Source organism: Scyliorhinus torazame, chromosome 4 (genome assembly GCF_047496885.1).
Source record: "Scyliorhinus torazame isolate Kashiwa2021f chromosome 4, sScyTor2.1, whole genome shotgun sequence".
Lineage (NCBI taxonomy): Eukaryota > Metazoa > Chordata > Chondrichthyes > Carcharhiniformes > Scyliorhinidae > Scyliorhinus > Scyliorhinus torazame.
In genome coordinates, this window is record NC_092710.1 from 16876481 (window position 1) to 16898320 (window position 21840).

Below are 21840 nucleotides of genomic sequence, written 5' to 3' on the forward strand. Positions count from 1 at the left end.
GTTGTACGGGCTGGAGCAGGTTACAGAGATAGGGAGGGTTGAAGAGGCTGGAGCAGGTTACAGAGGTAGCGAGGGTTGTACGGTCTGGAGCAGGTTACAGAGATAGGGAGGGTTGTACGGGCTGGAGCAGGTTACAGAGATAGGGAGGCTTGTAGCAGACTGGAGGAGGTTACAGAGTTAGGGAGGGTTGTAGAGGCTGGAGGAGGTTACAGAGATAGGGAGGCTTGTAGAGGCTGGAGGAGGTCACAGAGATAGGGAAGTCTGTAGGGACTGGAGGAGGTTACTGAGATAGGGAAGGTTCTAGGATCTGGAGGAGGTTACAGAGATAGGGAGGGTTGTAGGGGCTGGAGGAGGTTACAGAGATAGGGAGGGTTGTAGGATCTGGAGGAGGTTACAGAGATAGGGAGGGTTGTAGGATCTGGATGAGGTTACAGAGATAGGGAGGGTGGTAGGGGCTGGAGGAGGTTACAGAGATAGGGAGGGTTGTAGGATCTGGAGGAGGTTACAGAGATAGGGAGGGTTGTAGGATCTGGATGACGTTACAGAGATAGGGAGGGTGGTAGGGGCTGGAGGAGGTTACAGAGATAGGGAGGGTTGTAGGGGCTGGAGGAGGTTACAGAGATAGGGAGGGTTGTAGGGGCTGGAGGAGGTTACAGAGATAAGGAGGGTTGTAGGTGCTGGAGGAGGTTACAGAGATAGGGAGGGTTGTAGGATCTGGAGGAGGTTACAGAGATAGGGAGGGTTGTAGGATCTGGAGGAGGTTACAGAGATATCAATTGATGTCAGAGCTTAGTGCTGGAGTGATGTTATCTCACAACCAGCTCCATGAGTGGGGATTGACTCTTTGAGCAAGACTCTGGTACCATGTGGAACCATGCTCGATGAGTGCAAGAGGGACAAAGTGAGAGAAAAATGCTTCAGGCAACAATGGAAGTTATTCCAGGAAATTTATTTCAGTCCACAAATAACCGTGACAACCCCCGTGTCAATAAGCTTGGATGGCGTGAAGCTGGTGCCAAAGGTCGTGAGGCCTAGCTTGGGCTGGCTCCGGGGCCCCACATCGCTCTTCACAGTCGCCATGCCCTCGCGCTCACTGCTTCATGTTGCCATTGATGACGACCTTCTTGTGGGCGTCGGATTCAAGGTAGGCCTTGAGTTTAGGCCTGGCGAGGACACGCTCCACGTAGGCCTTCAGGAGGGGCGTGACCTTCAGGCATCCCGGAGACAGCACCTCAAGGTTAGAGAGGAGGTCGACCAGGTTATAATCAGCATATGAGATCTATGGACCGAGAGAGAGAGAGGAGCGGATTAGTGAGTGTCAACATTGAGTGCTCCCATGTTACAATGGCCTGGATTCTCCTGACAGGCCTAAAATGCAAATCCTGCAGCACCGCCCTCCTCCCCCACCCCCGCTGACAAAAGCAGCTAAGTGCTTTCTACTGTGATAAAAGAGGAAGTGAAATTACTTCGCTCCTTTTGATATGGGGAGGAGCTGACAATCATAACAAGAGCGCTTATAAACATTGAGGGCAGCATCAAAGTATGCTAATGGGAATGTATTCAAGCGTGAAGTGCAAGAAAGGTAATCAATCAACCGAGACCTGTCTCAGGAGTAATAAAACCATCAATCACTGGCTAATGCAACGGATTGTGAAATTGACCGGAAGGTTTTCATTTCCAGGGTTTTAAAGCCCTTTGAAATGTCCGAGACCCGGGTCCTCTGACACTTGAACCGGCTGCTGCTTCAAACACTTTTTGTCTGAGGCAGCAGATGTCAAGGAAGGGTAAGTGAAAATGCAGGTGGTCATTCACCCATACTGCCCAGACTGCCCTTCAGCTTTCAGCTAGGCGTCTCTGATGGGGTCTCAGACGGGGGTTCTGTGGGTGTGAGTGTGGGGAAGGGGGTCAGGTGACCCTCATGCACGCGTGCTGTGTAAGGGACGTAGACCTGTTATCCCGGTGGCGGGATAGAGTTTGAGCGCGTCTCAAATATGCGCCAACCCCTTGACCCACCTCTGGGTCAGCACAACACTTGGGAAAACATACACCAAAGGTGAATCTTCCCTCTGGGGGTTGGTCTATAACGGGGAGCGTGGAGGGGGGGTCGGGGGGTGCTGATAGAGTGTAGAGCTCCCTCTACATTACCCTGACAGTGTCCCCCTCACTTTATACCCAGTGACAGCATCGAGCTCTCCCAGGACAGGTACAGCACGGGTTAGATACAGTGTAGAGCTCCCTCTACATTACCCTGACAGTGTGCCCCCCACTTTATACCCAGTGTCAGCATCGAGCGCTCCCAGGACAGGTACAGCACGGGTTAGATACAGTGTAGAGCTCCCTCTACATTACCCTGACAGTGTCCCCCCCACTTTATACCCAGTGTCAGCATCGAGCTCTCCCAGGACAGGTACAGCACGGGTTAGATACAGTGTTGAGCTCCCTCTACATTACCCTGACAGTGTGTCCCCCATTTTATACCCAGTGTCAGCATCGAGCTCTCCCAGGACAGGTACAGCACGGGTTAGATACAGTGTAGAGCTCCCTCTACATTACCCTGACAGTGTGTCCCCCACTTTATACCCAGTGTCAGCATCGAGCTCTCCCAGGACAGGTACAGCACGGGTTAGATACAGGGTAGAGCTCCCTCTACATTACCCTGACAGTGTGTCCCCCACTTTATACCCAGTGTCAGCATCGAGCTCTCCCAGGACAGGTACATTACGGGTTAGATACAGTGTAGAGCTCCCTCTACATTACCCTGACAGTGTGTCCCCACTTTATACCCAATGTCAGCATCGAGCTCTCCCAGGACAGGTACAGCATGGGTTAGATACAGTGTAGAGCTCCCTCTACATTACCCTGACAGTGTCCCCCCCACTTTATACCCAGTGTCAGCATCGAGCTCTCCCAGGACAGGTACAGCACGGGTTAGATACAGTGTAGAGCTCCCTCTACATTACCCTGACAGTGTGTCCCCCACTTTATACCCAGTGTCAGCATCGAGCTCTCCCAGGACAGGTACAGCACGGGTTAGACACAGTTTGGAGCTCCCTCTACATTACCCTGACAGTGTGTCCCCCACTTTATACCCAGTGTCAGCATCGAGCTCTCCCAGGACAGGTACAGCACGGGTTAGACACAGTGTAGAGCTCCCTCTACATTACCCTGACAGTGTGTCCCCCACTTTATACCCAGTGTCAGCATCGAGATCTCCCAGGACAGGTACAGCACGGGTTAGATACAGTGTAGAGCTCCCTCTACATTACCCCAGCTCCCTCTACATTACCCCGACACGGGTTATAATTGGATTTTCTACCTTGTTCCCCACGAGAAAATCCTTCCCCCCATTATTTTTTGCCAGTATGTCTTCGAAGGGTTTCAGCTCCGCTGGGATGCTCTTGATGAAAGCTTCCTTGCCAGTTTCCTGTCAGGAAATTGAAAAGATAACATGTTAGAATGTCTTATCAAGGATGTGTCCGATGGTGGGTACTGCAAGAACTTTGACAAGTCTGCCCTCCTAGAATTCTGATAGAGTTCCACAAGCTGTCTGCCGGGGAAGACAATTCCCGTTACCCAGCTTCCAAGAACTGAACTGCTTCTTCAGATAAGAATATAGGCAAATGTATTGTGTGAAGCGACTAGCTCGCCCATCGGGCCCCATGCCACCTTCTCACCGACTGAGTTGACATTTACGTTCAGACGTAAATTACGTCCATAGTTAAGAATGACTCACGTATTCTTTGAAGATCAGAATCCCGTACTTTACGCGCAGGTCTTCAGCTCCATCATTCACCATATCGATCAGTGTGGCCTCTTTAACGCCCTTCCCGTACAGGTCTTGAGCAAAGGAAAATGCCAAAATATTTGTCTGAGCCACGTGAGTGGATTGAGTAACATAGAGGTGTCGTTTGGCTTCAGGCCCAGCCTGACAGGAATACCAGGCCTCGGGCTGTGGCCAGTCAGGAACAGTGGGCCTCAGGCTGTAGCCAGTTCGGGAAGTAGGCCTCAGGCTTCAACCTGTCAGGAGCAGCAGGCCTCAGGACTCAGCCAGTCAGCAGCATTAGGTCTCAGGCTTCAACCAGTCAGGAACAGTAGGCCTCAGGATTCAGCCAGTCAGGAACAATAGGCCTCAGGCTTTTAGCAATGGGGAACAGTTGGTCTCAGGCTTCAGCCCATTAGGAATGGTGGATCGCAGCTTTCAACCTTTTAGGAACATTAGGTTTCAGGCTTAAGTATGTCGGGGATGGAAGGCCACGGGCTACAATCAGTCAGGAACAGTAAGTGTCAGGTGTTATACGGTCAGGAGCAGGAGGCCTCAGGCTTCAGCCTGACGGTCAGGCCTCAGGCTGTGCACCCTGGGCAGTGCGATGACAAAGTGGTTAGCACCACTGCCTCACAGCGCCAGGGACCTCGGGCGACTGTCTGTGTGGAGTCTACACATTCTCCCTGTGTCTGTGTGGTTTTCCTCCGGGTGCTCCGGTTTCCTCCCGCAGTCCAAAGATGTGCGGGTTCGGTGAATTGGCCACGATAAATTGCCCCTTAGTGTCCAAAGGTTAGGAATGGTGAGAGGGAATGGGACTATATAGGATGCTCTTTCAGAGGGTTAGTGAAGACTCGCTGGGCCGAATGGCCTCCTTCTGCATTGTTGGAATTCTATGGATTCTATTTGGTTGGAAAACAAAGGTTGCTTTAAGTGATTTATATTTGGATTGGTAAACATTAGACATAAATTATAGTTTAAAGTGGATTTAATTGAATGTTTCTGTGCCTGGAAAGCTAAAACTTATAGTTAGATTAATGCTGGACAAAGGTGCTTGTATGTTTGTGGGTTGGTTCAGTTGGAACCGTGTCTTTGTTGTGCTTAGAGAGGGTTACAGCGTGAAGAGTAATTAAAAGGCTTAAGCCTGTGGTCGTTGCTTAGCAACTGGGGCCTTGTAAGGTAGAGAAGTTTTCAAGTTTTAGTTTTCGCTGAATTTGTTGGCACTTGGAGACAGGGCCTTGGGGAATGAAGATCTCTCAACCCTGCCAGAGGAAATAATGGACAGGATGGGAGCTACAAAGTTTCAGCTTTCTTAAAGTACAAGTTATGTTCCAGATCAGCAGGGTATTGGAACAGAAAGAATGATTAAGACGGCTGAAGTTAAGTGAACAGACACCATGGTATTGTTCAGAAGAATTCGAGGAAGAGTAATCAAAGTGTTCTGAGTTAAAGAGACAATTGCAGCAACTAGATTTAATGTGGGACAGGACACGTCAAAGGTAAATCAAGCAGCTGATGCCATTTTAATACAATCTGGGAATCGAGAGATAAGGCAATTGTGAGCAGTTGGCATAGTAGTCAAAACCCCCAAATGCTAAAGAGGTAGGTGTAGAATCCTGGACCGGATGCTCTATTAAAAGTGGAGCGGAAAACCTGGACTGGATTTCGGAATGCAAACCACGAAGGGAAAGCAGGTATTGTGAGAGAGGATTTTAAAGCGTGGTTTTTTGGGAGTGGAGTTTGGAAACTCTCACCTGACAACCATGTGGGTGGATTCTGAGGAGACGTTCACAAACATTCACTTGTGGCTCAGAGTGCAGAGTGCATTTGTCCACAGCCATCCTGTCTGCTTAAAAGAGCTTTTGTGCTAAGGAGACCATTGTAGATTAAGATAATAATCTTTAATCTTTGTAATTTGTAATCAGTGTTAATCCTTAGACCTATGTGTAATTGACAAACTAAGGGGGGAGTAAAGGAGTTTGTATCATTATCCAATTTTTTTCATGTTTATAACGGTCATTTCCCCTTATTATTAAAACTAATTAGCGGTCCCGTGACCCTGCACCTCCACATTTTATTAAAAAAGTAAAAGTTATGGGCTTTTGATCCATCTTGGGATCTTCCTGTCCAGTTATAGCATCAATTGGGATCGTAAAAATGCAGTCAGTTAGGAAGAGCAGGCTTCAAGTTTCAGACAGCAGGGGACAGTAGGCCTCAGGCTGCAGTCAGGTGAGAACAGTAGGCTTCAGTTAGTCTGGAACGGTGGGATTTAGGTTTCAGCCATTCATCAACAGTAGGCCTCAAACAGCCAGGAGCAGTAGGTGTCCGTCGGGAACAGTAGGTGTCAAGCTTAAACTAGTTCCTGAAAATAGTCAGGAACAGTAGATCTTAGACTTCAACCAGTCAGGGACAGTAGGTCGCAGGCTCCAACCAGTGTAATCAGTTGGAAACAGTAGGCCTCAGGCTTAATTCAGTTCCTGACAGTAGGCCTCATGCCAAACGGTCAGGGACAATTGACATCTGGCTTCAGCCAGCCAGGAACAATAAGCCTCAGTCTTCAGCTAGTTGGGAACAGTTGGCCTTAGGCTTCAATCGGCCTGGAGTAGGCCTCAGGCTTCAGTCAGTTGGGAATAGTAGGTCTTAGGCTTTAATCGGCTGGAAGTAGGCCTCAGGCTTCAGCTAGTCAGGAACAGTGGGTCTCAGATTTTAGCCAGTTGCAAACAGTTAGACAGGCATTTTGGCCAATCAGGTAACCCCGAGCTCTCACCCAGTCGCGGCTGCAGGCTTTAGTCAACTGGGGAAAATTCAGGCTCATTACAATTAGCTAGGCCTCAGGCTTCAGCTAGTCAGATATATACTGTTCAATAAAACAAAGGGTCAAGAAATCAAACAAAAGGGGTGACTAAAATGAAACGTCAAAAGGAATATGATGAATTAAACCAAAATATCGTTACTGGGAGGGAGGGAGGGAGAGTGTGGGGGGGGGGGGGGGGGGGGTCACGCACCGTAGCCTCCTAACGATGCTCACTGGCCATGGAAGGCCTGAAAAGCCTCCAAGGCCACCTAACCTGGAATGCAGCTGCGGTAGAGGGCCAGACCGTCAGGCCACGCGATACCCTCGACCGCCTGTTGCCTGGACCAGTTGGTGGCCACCTGTCCAGGCCCAGGAGCAGGCTTCTGAGGAGGTCCCCCTCTCTCCCCACTGCCCCCCCTCACCCGCCCACCATGTGATATTAGTGGGGATGTTGACCCAGTGTTACTTTAGGCCCGTTTACTGAACTGTAGATTTTGCCATGTACTTACTGTGCTGCCTGCCCAGGTAGCGAAGGATGGTGTTGGACTGGACCAGGACAAAGTCCCCATCTGAGAACTTAGGCAGTTGGCCAAAAGCCTGAAAGAAATAGAGAGAGGTTATTGAGGGTGAATTGAGATACCTCGACCCATCTCTTGTGCCTGCCCGACATTGAACCCCAGGGCCCTCTTTCTTGACAGTGTTGTTGTGGGGGTGGTGTGCAGGCGTTGGTCATTGATACCCCGCCCTCCCCTCCCCCCCCCCCCCCCCCCACACCTCAGGGTATGAGTGTGTGTGTGTGTGTAATCGGCCTGAGTCCCATTGGAAGATCGTCCCCATCCCTTTGGAGGACATTTCAGAGTTAATCGTCCGGTGCGTGACTCGAGTCATGTGTAGGTGCGGTGGTGGGAGTGGGATGGGGGGGGGGGGGGGAGGAACAGAACTCTGGTTGAATGCACCCAGGGTGGCTTCAATGACTGTCACCCCCTCCCTTAACTCCAAATCTAAGGGCGATGCAAGGGTGATCGCAATCGCTCACGAGACCTTTTGCCTTTGCACTCAGTACAACCTGCTTAGTAGGTGTGAAATTCAGGCTAATCCAGAGCTAGGCCCGGGATTGACTCTGGCCTTTGCCTGCTGCGTGTCTGTGGGACTCAGCACCACATGGGGTGTGCGATTGGCCAATTGATTCAGTAGGCCGAGGAAGAGGCCTAGGCCTTGCCTGCTGCGTGTCTGTGGGCCTCAGCACCACATGGGGTGTGCGATTGGCCAATTGATTCAGTAGGCCGAGGAAGAGGCCTAAGCCTTGCCTGCTGCGTGTCTGTGGGACTCAGCACCAGATGGGGTGTGCGATTGGCCAATTGATTCAGTAGGCCGAGGAAGAGGCCTAGGCCTTGCCTGCTGCATGTCTGTGGGCCTCAGCACCACACCGGGTGCGAGGGATTGGCCAACTGATTCAGTCGGCCTTGGAAGAGGCCCAGGCCTTGCCTGCTGCGTGTCTGTGGGACTCAGCACCACATGGGGTGTGCGATTGGTCAACCAATTCACCAGGCCGAGGAAGAAGCCTGGGCCTTGCTTGCTGTGTGTCTGTGGGACTCGGCAATGCATTGGGTGTGAGTTTGGCCGATTGATTCAGTAGGCCGAGGCCTCTCGGCCTTGCCTGCTCTGCATACAGCCCTATGGGACACTATGGTGGCTGCGCGATTGACTCCTCCAGCCTGGCAGCCTCCCTGTACTCACGCACGAATCTCTCATGTTGCCGTTGGTCCACTCATCTTTGCTTATCACCTCCTCTTTCCAGGTCTGGCCTTGGTCGGCCATTAACATTCTCATCGAGGAACAACGGCCTGTGTTGGGGGTGGGGGGAGGGAGTGGGGGGGGGGGCGGAAGGGAGGAGACACGAACACAGTCATTCAGAGCCACACCCCACCCACACAAACTCCAACCTTCCACAAAACACGAGGGGCGACTTACCTCTCACGGGGAAGTATGTGATGGTGTATTCTGGCACTGTAAGGTAAGAACAACAGAATATCGAAGCGTTAAAGTCAGGTTCAACTCTTTCCAGGCCCACAGGTCCGGAAAAGAAATCCCACTTTCCAGTTACCCAGTTTCAAATTGGCGCACAGCCCTGATCTCATTGAGTGCAGGAACAGACTCGAGGGGCTGAATGGACATCTTTCTGTTCCTGTGCAACAGGCGCGAGGGGCTGAACGATCTGTGGGTGCACAAAGCAAAGACAACACAGTGCTCTCTTACTGACCCTCTGACAGTGCAGCACTCACTCTCTTATTGACCCTCTGACAGTGCAGCACTCACTCTCTTACTGACCTTCTGACAGTGCAGTACTCACTCTCTTACTGACCCTCTGACAGTGCAGCACTCACTCTCTTACTGACCCTCTGACAGTGCAGCACTCACTCTCTTACTGACCTTCTGACAGTGCAGTACTCACTCTCTTACTGACCCTCTGACAGTGCAGTACTCACTCTCTTACTGACCCTCTGACAGTGCGGCACTCCCTCAGTACTGACCCTCTGACAGTGCGGCACTCCCTCAGTACTGACCCTCTGACAGTGCGGCACTCCCTCAGTACTGACCCTCTGACAGTGCGGCACTCCCTCAGTACTGACCCTCTGACAGTGCGGCACTCCCTCAGTACTGACCCTCTGACAGTGCAGCACTCCCTCAGTACTAACCCTCTGACAGTGCAGCACTCCCTCAGTACTGACCCTCTGACAGTGCGACACTCCCTCAGTACTGACCCTCTGACAGTGCAGCACTCCCTCAGTACTAACCCTCTGACAGTACAGCACTTCCTCAGTACTGACCCTCTGACGGTGCGGCACTCCCTCAGTACTGACCCTCTGACAGTGCAGCGCTCCCTCAGCACTGACCCTCTGACAGTGCAGCACTCCCTCAGTACTGACCCTCTGACAGTGCAGCACTCCCTTAGTACTGACCCTCTGACAGTGCAGCACTCCCTCAGTACTGACCCTCTGACAGTGCGTCACTCCCTCAGTACTGACCCTCTGACAGTGCAGCACTCCCTCAGTACTGACCCTCTGACGGTGCGGCACTCCCTCAGTACTGACCCTCTGACAGTGCAGCACTCCCTCAGTACTGACCCTCTGACAGTGCAGCACTCCCTCAGTACTGACCCTCTGACGGTGCGGCACTCCCTCAGTACTGACCCTCTGACAGTGCAGCGCTCCCTCAGCACTGACCCTCTGACAGTGCGGCACTCCCTCAGTACTGACCCTCTGACAGTGCAGCACTCCCTCAGTACTGACCCTCTGACAGTGCAGCACTCCCTCAGTACTGACCCTCTGACAGTGCAGCACTCCCTCAGTACTGACCCTCTGACAGTCCAGCACTCCCTCAGTACTGACCCTCTGACAGTGCAGCACTCCCTCAGCACTGACCCTCTGACAGTGCGGCACTCCCTCAGCACTGACCCTCTGACAGTGCAGCGCTCCCTCAGTACTGACCCTCTGACAGTGCAGCGCTCCCTCAGCACTGACCCTCTGACAGTGCGGCCATCGGCAGAGAGAGAGAGAGAGGGAGAGAAGTTTCGGGAAAGAGAGAGAATGCTTGAGAGAGGAAGGAAAAAGTAAATGGATAAAACAGAGTTGGGGCGGGGGACTAAAGGAGGGAAGGATGCAGAAAGAAACAGAGGAAGGGTGGGGGTATGAGAGAGGGAAAAGAGAGTCGGACCACGCGGATGAAGAGAGCGTGGGGGAGGAGAGTGTTGGGGGGTGGGTGGGGAGCGACGGGGGGCGGGGGGGGAACAGGGGGTGCAAACATTCTTAAAAGCATCCAGTTTAAAAAGCGAGAGGAAGAGAGTAATGTAGCCAAAGAATTTGGCAAGCTTCTCATCCCCTTGGCCCTGCTCGCACAGGCTTGGAATGGCCGCCATTGTAGTAGGCCCGAACTTACTGCTGTCCAAAGTCTCAAGTGGGGAGGCTGACGGAGAAAGAGTTCAGGAAGGTTCCCTGCAGCGAGTCCAACTGTGCGAGAGAGAGACAGAGAGAGCGATAGCGAGGGATTCGCTCCTCCTCCCCTCAAGGGGCGTAGCCGACCACATGTCAAGCCAAGCCCTTTTGGCACTAGGCCGACAGCCTTCCCCCCTGCCCCCCCCCCCCCCCCCCACCCCTCCCCAACCTCCTCCCGCCGAGGTAGGTTTGCTAAAGCCCTGGCAGTGAGTCAGCACAATCTGTGTTTGCTCTTTATGATGTCTGTGTTTTCTCCGGTCCGCTCTTTGCCTTCCCCTCCCACACTGCACCCTTTCAACCCTGACCAATTCCCCCGACTTCCCTCGAAACCTGACGGGCGCACAGGGACATGGGAATCCGGGGCAGAGGTTCGGGGCCTTCGCAGCCGCTCCGCCATTCAATCAGATCAAGGCTGATCGCTTCCCGGGAAATGACCCGGCATTTATTGCCCAGCCCTAGTTGCCCCTTGAGGAGGTGGGGGGGGGGGGGGGGGGCGAGCTGCCTTCTCGAACCGCTGCCGTCCCTGAGGTGTAGGTACACCCACTGTGCTGTTAGGGAGGGAGTTCCAGGCTGTTGCCCCGGCGACAGTGAAGGAACGGCCGATATATTTCCCAGTCGGGGTGGGGAGTGACTCGGAGGGGAGCCTCCAGGTGGGGGGGGGGGGGGGGGTTCCCGGGTATCTACTGCTCTTGTCCTTCTAGATAGTGGAGGTCGTGGGTTTGGAAGGTGCTGCCTGAGGAGCCTCGGTGAGTTGCTGCGGTGCATCTTGTAGATGGGACATGTCATAATATCCACTCATGTGCAGACAGGCAGTGATTGACACAGACGATGACCAGTAAGTGATACAACTCAGCACAGCCAATCACCAGACAGGGCACGACCACTATAAAGCCAGAGGGCACTAGTTTTCCCGCTCTCTCGGGACCCAGCTACTGAGGCAGTCAGAGTCCACGAGCTAGCAAGCACAAACACCATGCGGTAGCTAGTAAGTCTGGTCAGGTTACTCCAAGGTCACTAGTCAGATCAGTATAGTGTCGACCCACAGCTGAATGTGTACAGCAGTTCATCTAGTTGAATAAAACAGTGTTGGCTCTTCTCCTGTGTTAGACGTCTGTTTCTAACTTCCCTGCATCGGGTGCAGTCCACATCGAACCTACTCGCCTAACACATCAGTACACACGGCTGACACTGTGCGTCGGTGGGGGGGGGGGGGGAGTGAATGTTTGTGGAAGGGGAGCAATCAAGCGGGGCTGCTTTGTCCTGGATGGTGTCGAGCTTCTCGAGTGTTGTCGGAGCTGCGCTCATCCAGGCAAGTGGAGAGTTTCCCTCACACTCCTGACTTGTGCCTTGTCGATGGTGGGCAGGATTTGGGGGAGGGTCAGGAGGTGAGTTACTCTCCGCAGGATTCCCAGCCTCTGACCTGCCCTGGTAGCCACAGTATTTATGTGGCTGGGCCCAGTTCAGAGTCTGGTCAATGGTAACCTCCAGGATGTTGATTATAGGGGATTCAGCGATGGTAATGCCGTCGAACGTCAAGGGGAGATGGTTAGAACCTCTCTTGTAGCAGATGGTTATTGCCGGGCACGTGTGTGGCACGAATAACATCAGCCCATGTCCGAATGTTGTCCAGGCCTTTGCTGGAGATAGTCGGGGACTACCTCCCACTTAGTCTCCAGGCAGACTTCACCCAAAGATTGGCCAGATGTGAAAACCTCAGCCCCAACAAGCTGCGGGCGTTAACTGAAGAAATGACAGGTAGAAATGGCTTGAGAGACAAGTCAGATAGATGGATATTAGCCGTGATCTTTTCAAAATGCCCTTCTATTACTGACCAGCCTTTAACTCCTCCTATATAACTCCTCCTGCTCCTCTGTTTGGGTTTTTGAAATGTAACCAGTCGTTGAAACATTGGGATGTTCCAGGGGTTTGACAGGGAAAATGCTGAGAGGATGTTTCCCGTCCCGGGAGAGTCCAGGACCAGAGGGCAGAGCCTCAAGATAACGGGAAGCCAATTGAAGGCTGAGATCAGCGGGAACTTCTTCTGTCAGGGCCCAGTGAGTCTTGGGAACTCCTCGCCCAGGGAGAGCTGTGTATATTTAAGGCTGACAGAGATTGGCTCTTGATCAGTGACGGAGTCAACGGGAAACGGCAGGAAGGTTGACGTGAGGAATGTCGGATCCTGTTAATAATCGATTATTGTCCCGCGTAGGCTTCGATGAAGTTACTGTGAAAAGCCCCTAGTCGCCACACTCCTGTAAGGGGAGGCTGGTACGGGAATTGAACCCGTGCTGCTGGCCTGCCTTGGTCGGCTTTCAAAGCCAGCCATTTAGCCCAGTGTGCTAAACCAGCCCCTAAACCCGTTGAATGGCGGCGCAGGCTAGAGGGGCTAAATGCAACCCCCCCTCCCCCCTCCGTTGCTATTTCTTACGGCTTTGTGGACACAAATACTGGTTCCAGAGGCCTCACAGCTAAAAAAAAAAATGACCAATGCTGCTGCAAAAGGACAAGGGAAAAGTGAATCCGAAACAACAAAGGGAATGTAAACAAAGGTGCCCTCCCCCCCACCTCCTCCGTCCCCTTCCCAAACTTTATACTTCTTTCCATTTCTACCACCTGCAATTCTGTCGATCGGAAATGTTAGCGATGCGTCCCCCTTCCACAGATGCTGCCAGACCTGCTGTCGTTTATCCAGCACTTTCTGTTTTCATCTCAGAGTCCCAGCCTCTGCAGTATTTTGCTTTTATTAAAGGGCCGTGCGAGAATTACTACGTTTTTGAAAAATAAAATGGCTGCAGTAAATTTTCCAATCCCATCTCCAGTCCCATTGGATGATGATATGTGGCAAAACTGGCAGTTTCCCCCCCCGCCCCCCTGCAATGGTAAAGATCTGAGATTGTAACCTACTTAATGAACAAGCCTGAAGCGCAAAGGATTGCCACACTGTTAACATTGCTGGGATGGCCTTGATTGCACATTGTAAACCTCAGGTGAATGTTGCATATGAGCAATATGTATTCAACACTAGAGTTCAGAGTGAAAATGAGACCGTTGAGCAGTATGTGCCAGCAGTAACGCAGCTGGCATAGTCATGTGAATTTGGAAAACTAAAAAATATCTGTTTAAAGATCAATTAGTCTTATTGTTATTTTAAAAATAAATTTAGTGTACCCAATTCATTTTTTCCAATGAAGGGGCAATTTAGCACGTCCAAACCACCTAGCTTGCACATCTTTACGTTGTGGGGGCGAAACCCATGCAAACACAGGGAGAATGTGTAAACTCCACATGGGCAGTGACATCTGGGATTGAACCTGGACCTCAGTGCCGTGAGACTGCAGTGCTAACCACTATGCCACCGTGCTGCCCAAGATCAATTAGTCTGAGGCATGAGAGCGATCCCACCGTTTGTGACTGTTGAGAAAAATGAAAATGAAAATCGCTTATTGTCACAAGTAGGCTTCAAATGAAGTTACTGTGAAAAGCCCCTAGTCGCCACATTCCGGCGCCTGTTCGGGAGGGGGGCTGGTACGGGAATTGAACCGTGCTGCTGGCCTGCGTTCAAAGCCAGCGATTTAGCCCTGTGCTAAACCAGCCCCTACCTTGTACCCTTGCAGAGAGGGAGTACCAAGTGACCAAGAAGTGTTAGATAGACACCGACCACAGAGAAGGCACAGCTCAGAAAAATGTCCAAATCTGCAGGCAGCTGCTGCAAAAGGACAAAGGAAAAGGTTTGGCAATGCAACGAAGTGATCCTCACAGACCTCTGAGATGTAGCTCAACGCTGCAACAGAAAGTGTCGTCCTCAAAAGTAAGTTTGTGGCTGTCATGATACTCACATCAAGAGGAGAAGTTAGTCGGACAGCCAAATGCAATGTCACAAAGGAAGATGTGGCGTCCCAGGTCATAGATGGGAATGCAAGTGTCACTCATCTTAGCTGAAGCAGGTCTAAAGCTTGGATTGGCAACGATAAATGTGCCAACGTAGCGCGGGGAAACGGAAAAAGCCAGAGAGGGAGACAATATTCAAGGAGACCACGAGGTGGTTGTCGATGGCATCAGTGCAATGGAATGGGAACAGTGGGCGTGTGTCATGGGTAACCTGGGCAACTCACAGTCACACAGGATTGTGCATGCAAACGTATCTTTTGTTCACTGCTGGATTTTGTATCTTTCTCTTCATATCAAAAGGGGGGATGGTTAGATTTTAAAATGTGACTGACACATCTGGATTTCAGGTGACTATACCATGAGGCTGCCTCTGGAGGCAGACATCTTTGGCACTTCAATAAAGTCTCTCGCTGAGGCAGTACAGTACATTGATGAAGACTGCTGTCATTGTGTATCGAACAAACTTTATGTTATTGGATTGGATTGGATTTGTTTATTGTCACGTGTACCGAGGTGCAGTGAAAAGTATTTTTCTGCGAGCAGCTCAACAGATCATTAAGTACATGGGAAGAAAAGGGAATAAAAGAAAATACATAATAGGGCAACACAACATGTACAATGTAACTACATAAGCACCGGCATCGGATGAAGCATCCAGGGTGTAGTGTTAATGAGGTCAGTCCATAAGAGGGTCATTTAGGAGTCTGGTGACAGTGGGGAAGAAGCTGTTTTTGAGTCTGTTTGTGCGTGTTCTCAGACTTCTGTATCTCCTGCCCGATGGAAGAAGTTGGAAGAGTGAGTAAGCTGGGTGGGAGGGGTCTTTGATTATGCTGCCCGCTTTCCCCAGGCAGCGGGAGGTGTAGATGGGGTCAATGGATGGGAGGCAGGTTTGTGTGATGGACTGGGCGGTGTTCACGACTCTCTGAAGTTTCTTGCGGTCCTGGGCCGAGCAGTTGCCATACCAGGCTGTGATGCAGCCCGATAGGATGCTTTCTATGGTGCATCTGTAAAAGTTGGTAAGGGTTAATGTGGACATGCCGAATTTCCTTAGTTTCCTGAGGAAGTATAGGTGCTGTTGTGCTTTCTTGGTGGTAGCGTCGGCGTGGGTGGACCAGGACAGATTTTTGGAGATGTGCACCCCTAGGAATTTGAAACTGCTAACCATCTCCACCTCGGCCCCGTTGATGCTGACAGGGGAGTGTATTAATCCACTCCGATTAACACCCCCCTTTCTAATGCCCCCTCTCAATAACTTCTGCCTCCGAATATCCTCCAATAATGACCTTCTATTAATAACTTTCCGCTCTAATCAACTCCGATAGCGACCCTGTTTTAAGGGCCGCTATCAAAACCTGGCCGATAATCTATTGAAAAGCTCCAGATTAAAGTTTCTAGTTTCTAGTCTCGCACACAGCCCTATCAGGAACCCAGAGCAAAGGTCATGTGATTAATCACCGGTTGGTGCAATGTCTTTGTCCCTTGGAACAGTTCATGTGGGGTTTATCTTTTGTCAGATCCCCAGGTTCCATTAATAATTTACTGAGAGGCCCGTTTGTATTGTGCGTTTGCTGAAAGAGGAGAGGCAAACTTTGAACGTCGCTTGGGAGGGACGTTCGGGACTTGTGGGCGGAAACCGGAGCACCCGGAGGAAACGCACGCAGACACGGGGGAGAACGTGCGCAGACTCCGCGCGGGCAGTGACCCCCAAGCCGGGAATCGAACCCGGGACCCTGGCGCTGTGAGGCTGCAGTGCTAACCACTGTGCCGCCGTGCCCTTGAATATTCGCAATGAGCATCCCGGGGCCAGGAATTCCAAATATTCCCCAGACTCGGAGTGAAGAGCATTCTCCGCAGCTTCATCCAAAATGTGAAGCCTCCCCTAGTTCAAGCCGTGGGGGTGGGGGTGGGAGGGGGGGGGGATGTCTGTGCAGCGGGCTGGGGAGCGGGAGGAGGGGGTGATGTGGGAACAGTAGATGAACCGATGGGAACCCTGATCAATTGCACATCATTCACCGGGGCCACGTCTCAATCTCCCCTCCTCATCCGGAAAATCCACTCACATCAGGATCCGCCCTCTTAAACCATTCTTGCACTCCCGCCGGGGAACATTCCTGCGGTGAGGCAGACCAAGTCGGAACACAGTGCGCCAAACCATTCGGTATTTTCGAAGTGCTGCCCAATCTCGACACCTCTCTTAATATTTCGATGACTGTTCGTGTCACCATCTACCTCGTGCGGCTAAAACTTTCTTTATTCATTGACGGGGTCTGTTTTAGACTAGGAGTTACGGTGCACAGCTCCGGTCTCTGTATCACACTGGGAGTCACTGTGCACAGTTCCGGTCTCTGTATCACACTGGGAGTCACTGTGCACAGTTCCTGTCTCTGTATCACACTGGGAGTCACTGTGCACAGTTCCTGTCTCTGAATCACACTGGGAGTCACTGTACACAGTTCCGGTCTCTGTATCACACTGGGAGTCACGGTGCACAGCTCCGGTCTCTATATCACACTGGGAGTCACTGTGCACAGTTCCTGTCTCTGTATCACACTGGGAGTCACTGTGCACAGTTCCTGTCTCTGTATCACACTGGGAGTCACTGTACACAGTTCCGGTCTCTGTATCACACTGGGAGTCACTGTGCACAGTTCCTGTCTCTGTATCACACTGGGAGTCACTGTGCACAGTTCCTGTCTCTGTATCACACTGGGAGTTACGGTGCACAGCTCCGGTCTCTATATCACACTGGGAGTCACTGTACACAGTTCCGGTCTCTGTATCACACTGGGAGTTACTGTGCACAGTTCCTGTCTCTGTATCACACTGGGAGTCACTGTGCACAGTTCCTGTCTCCGTATCACACTGGGAGTCACTGTGCACAGTTCCTGTCTCTGTATCACACTGGGAGTCACTGTGCACAGTTCCTGTCTCTGTATCACACTGGGAGTTACGGTGCACAGCTCCGGTCTCTATATCACACTGGGAGTCACTGTGCACAGTTCCTGTCTTCGTATCACACTGGGAGGCACTGTGCACAGTTCCTGTCTCTGTATCACACTGGGAGGCACTGTGCACAGTTCCTGTCTCTGTATCACACTGGGAGTTACTGTGCACAGTTCCTGTCTCTGTATCACACTGGGAGTCACTGTGCACAGTTCCTGTCTCTGTATCACACTGGGAGTTACTGTGCACAGTTCCTGTCTCTGTATCACACTGGGAGTCACTGTGCACAATTCCGGTCTCTGTATCACACTGGGAGGCACTGTGCACAGTTCCTGTCTCTGTATCACACTGGGAGTCACTGTGCACAGTTCCTGTCTCTGTATCACACTGGGAGTCACTGTGCACAGTTCCGGTCTCTGTATCACACTGGGAGGCACTGTGCACAGTTCCTGTCTCTGTATCACACTGGGAGTTACTGTGCACAGTTCCTGTCTCTGTATCACACTGGGAGTCACTGTGCACAGTTCCGGTCTCTGTATCACACTGGGAGTCACTGTGCATAGTTCCTGTCTCCATATCACACTGGGAGTCACTGTGCACAGTTCCTGTCTCTGTATCACACTGGGAGTCACTGTGCACATTTCCGGTCTCTGTATCACACTGGGAGTCACTGTGCACAGTTCCGGTCTCTGTATCACACTGGGAGTCACTGTGCACAGTTCATGTCTCAGTATCACACTGGGAGTTACTGTGCACAGTTCCTGTCTCCGTATCACACTGGGAGTTACTGTGCACAGTTCCTGTCTCTGTATCACACTGGGAGTCACTGTGCACAGTTCCTGTCTCTGTATCACACTGGGAGTTACTGTGCACAGTTCCTGTCTCTGTATCACACTGGAAGTCACTGTGCACAGTTCCGGTCTCTGTATCACACTGGGAGTCACTGTGCACAGTTCCTGTCTCTGTATCACACTGGGAGTCACTGTGCACTGTTCCTGTCTCTGTATCACACTGGGAGTCACTGTGCACAGTTCCTGTCTCCGTATCACACTGGGAGTCACTGTGCACAGTTCCGGTCTCTGTATCACACTGGGAGTCACTGTGCACAGTTCCGGTCTCTGTATCACACTGGGAGTCACTGTGCACAGTTCCGGTCTCTGTATCACACTGGGAGTCACTGTGCACAGTTCCTGTCTCCGTATCACACTGGGAGTCACTGTGCACAGCTCCGGTCTCCGTATCACACTGTAAGTCACTGTGCACAGTTCCGGTCTCTGTATCACACTGGGAGTCACTGTGCACAGTTCCGGTCTCTGTATCACACTGGGAGTCACTGTGCACACTTCCTGTCTCTGTATCGCACTGGGAGTCACTGTGCACAGTTCTGGTCTCTGTATCACACTGGGAGTCACTGTGCACAGTTCCGGTCTCTGTATCACACTGGGAGTCACTGTGCACAGTTCCGGTCCCTGTATCACACTGGGAGTCACTGTGCACAGTTCCGGTCTCTGTATCACACTGGGAGTCACTGTGCACAGTTCCGCTCTCTGTATCACACTGGGAGTCACTGTGCACAGATCCTGTCTCTGTATCACACTGGGAGTCACTGTGCACAGTTCCGGTCTCTGTATCACACTGGGAGTCACTGTGCACAATTCCTGTCTCCGTATCACACTGGGAGTCACTGTGCACAGTTCTGGTCTCTGTATCACACTGGGAGTCACTGTGCACAGTTCCGGTCTCTTTATCACACTGGGAGTCACTGTGCGCAGTTCCTGTCTCCGTATCACACTGGGAGTCACTGTGCACAGTACGGTCTCTGTATCACACTGGGAGTCACTGTGCACAGTTCCGGTCTCTGTATCACACTGGGAGTCACTGTGCGCAGTTCCGGTCTCTGTATCACACTGGGAGTCACTGTGCATAGTTCCTGTCTCCATATCACACTGGGAGTCACTGTGCACAGTTCCTGTCTCTGTATCACACTGGGAGTCACTGTGCACAGTTCCGGTCTCTGTATCACACTGGGAGTCACTGTGCACAGTTCCGGTCTCTGTATCACACTGGGAGTCACTGTGCATAGTTCCTGTCTCCATATCACACTGGGAGTCACTGTGCACAGTTCCTGTCTCTGTATCACACTGGGAGTCACTGTGCACATTTCCGATCTCTGTATCACACTGGGAGTCACTGTGCACATTTCCGGTCTCTGTATCACACTGGGAGTCACTGTGCGCAGTTCCTGTCTCCGTATCACACTGGGAGTCACTGTGCACAGTTCCGGTCTCTGTATCACACTGGGAGTCACTGTGCACAGTTCCGGTCTCTGTATCACACTGGGAGTCACTGTGCGCAGTTCCGGTCTCTGTATCACACTGGGAGTCACTGTGCATAGTTCCTGTCTCCATATCACACTGGGAGTCACTGTGCACAGTTCCTGTCTCTGTATCACACTGGGAGTCACTGTGCGCAGTTCCGGTCTCTGTATCACACTGGGAGTCACTGTGCGCAGTTCCGGTCTCTGTATCACACTGGGAGTCACTGTGCATAGTTCCTGTCTCCATATCACACTGGGAGTCACTGTGCACAGTTCCTGTCTCTGTATCACACTGGGAGTCACTGTGCGCAGTTCCGGTCGCTGTATCACACTGGGAGTCACTGTGCATAGTTCCTGTCTCCATATCACACTGGGAGTCACTGTGCACAGTTCCTGTCTCTGTATCACAATGGGAGTCACTGTGCACATTTCCGGTCTCTGTATCACACTGGGAGTCACTGTGCACAGTTCCGGTCTCTGTATCACACTGGGAGTCACTGTGCACAGTTCCTGTCTCTGTATCACACTGGGAGTCACTGTGCATAGTTCCTGTCTCCATATCACACTGGGAGTCACTGTGCACAGTTCCTGTCTCTGTATCACACTGGGAGTCACTGTGCACAGTTCCTGTCTCTGTATCACACTGGGAGTCACTGTGCACAGTTCCTGTCTCTGTATCACACTGGAAGTCACTGTACACAGTTCCGGTCTCTGTATCACACTGGGAGTCACTGTGCACATTTCCGGTCTCTGTATCACACTGGGAGTCACTGTGCACAGTTCCGGTCTCTGTATCACACTGGGAGTCACTGTGCACAGTTCCGGTCACTGTATCACACTGGGAGTCACTGTGCACAGTTCCTGTCTCTGTATCACACTGGGAGTCACTGTGCACAGTTCCGGTCTCTGTATCACACTGGGAGTCACTGTGCACAGTCCCTGCCTCAGTATCACACTGGGAGTTACTGTGCAAAGTTCCTGTCTCCGTATCACACTGGGAGTTACTGTGCACAGTTCCTGTCTCTGTATCACACTGGGAGTCACTCTGCACAGTTCCTGTCTCCGTATCACACTGGGAGTCACTGTGCACAGTTCCTGTCTCTGTATCACACTGGAAGTCACTGTGCACAGTTCCGGTCTCTGTATCACACTGGGAGTCACTGTGCACAGTTTCTGTCTCTGTATCACACTGGGAGTCACTGTGCACTGTTCCTGTCTCTGTATCACACTGGGAGTCACTGTGCACAGTTCCTGCCTCCGTATCACACTGGGAGTCACTGTGCACAGTTCCGGTCTCTGTATCACACTGGGAGTTACTGTGCACAGTTCCGGTCTCTGTATCACACTGGGAGCCACTGTGCACAGTTCCAGTCTCTGTATCACACTGGGAGTCACTGTGCACAGTTCCGGTCTCTGTATCACACTGGGAGTCACTGTGCACAGTTCCGGTCTCTGTCTCACACTGAGAGTCACTGTGCACAGTTCCTGTCTCCGTGTCACACTGGGAGTCACTGTACACAGTTCCTGTCTCCGTATAACACTGGGCGTCACTGTGCACAGTTCCTGTCTCCGTATCACACTGGGAGTCACTGTGCACAGTTCCTGTCTCTGTATCACACTGGGAGTCACTGTGCACAGTTCCTGTCTCCGTATCACACTGGGAGTCACTGTGCACAGTTCCGGTCTCTGTATCACACTGGGAGTCACTGTGCATAGTTCCTGTCTCCATATCACACTGCGAGTCACTGTGCACAGTTCAGGTCTCTGTATCACACTGGGAGTCACTGTGCACAGTTCCTGTCTCCATATCACACTGGGAGTCACTGTGCACAGTTCTTGTCACTGTATCACACTGGGAGTTACTGTGCACAGTTCTGGTCTCTGTATCACACTGGGAGTCACTGTGCATAGTTCCTGTCTCCATATCATACTGGGAGTCACTGTGCACAGTTCCGGTCTCTGTATCACACTGGGAGTTACTGTGCACATTTCCTGTCTCTGTATCACACTGGGAGTCACTGTGCACAGTTCCGGTCTCCGTATCACACTGGGAGAGACTGTGCACAGTTCCTGTCTCCATATCACACTGGGAGTCACTGTGCACGGTTCCTGTCTCAGTATCACACTGGGAGTCACTGTGCACGGT

At 51.8% G+C, this 21840-nt stretch overlaps 1 protein-coding gene across 1 annotated transcript; it reads right to left on the reverse strand.

Moving 5' to 3' along the window:
- Window positions 1-930: 930 nt before the first annotated feature.
- Window positions 931-10659, reverse strand: LOC140410136 (glutathione S-transferase P-like). The gene is made up of 7 exons (XM_072498088.1): window positions 10491-10659; window positions 8526-8561; window positions 8292-8398; window positions 7064-7151; window positions 3734-3837; window positions 3317-3424; window positions 931-1279 (listed from the first exon to the last, which is right to left on the reverse strand). Coding segments are annotated over exons 1-7 (633 nt in total). The 5' UTR covers window positions 10492-10659; the 3' UTR covers window positions 931-1090.
- Window positions 10660-21840: the final 11181 nt, after the last annotated feature.

Coding starts and splice junctions, on each gene's coding strand:
- LOC140410136 (XM_072498088.1), bottom strand. Junction 7,152..8,291: donor GCAACATGAGAGATTCGTGC/GTGAGTACAGGG, acceptor TATTTCTTTCAG/GCTTTTGGCCAACTGCCTAA. Junction 3,838..7,063: donor CTACCTGGGCAGGCAGCACA/GTAAGTACATGG, acceptor CCTTTGCTCAAG/ACCTGTACGGGAAGGGCGTT.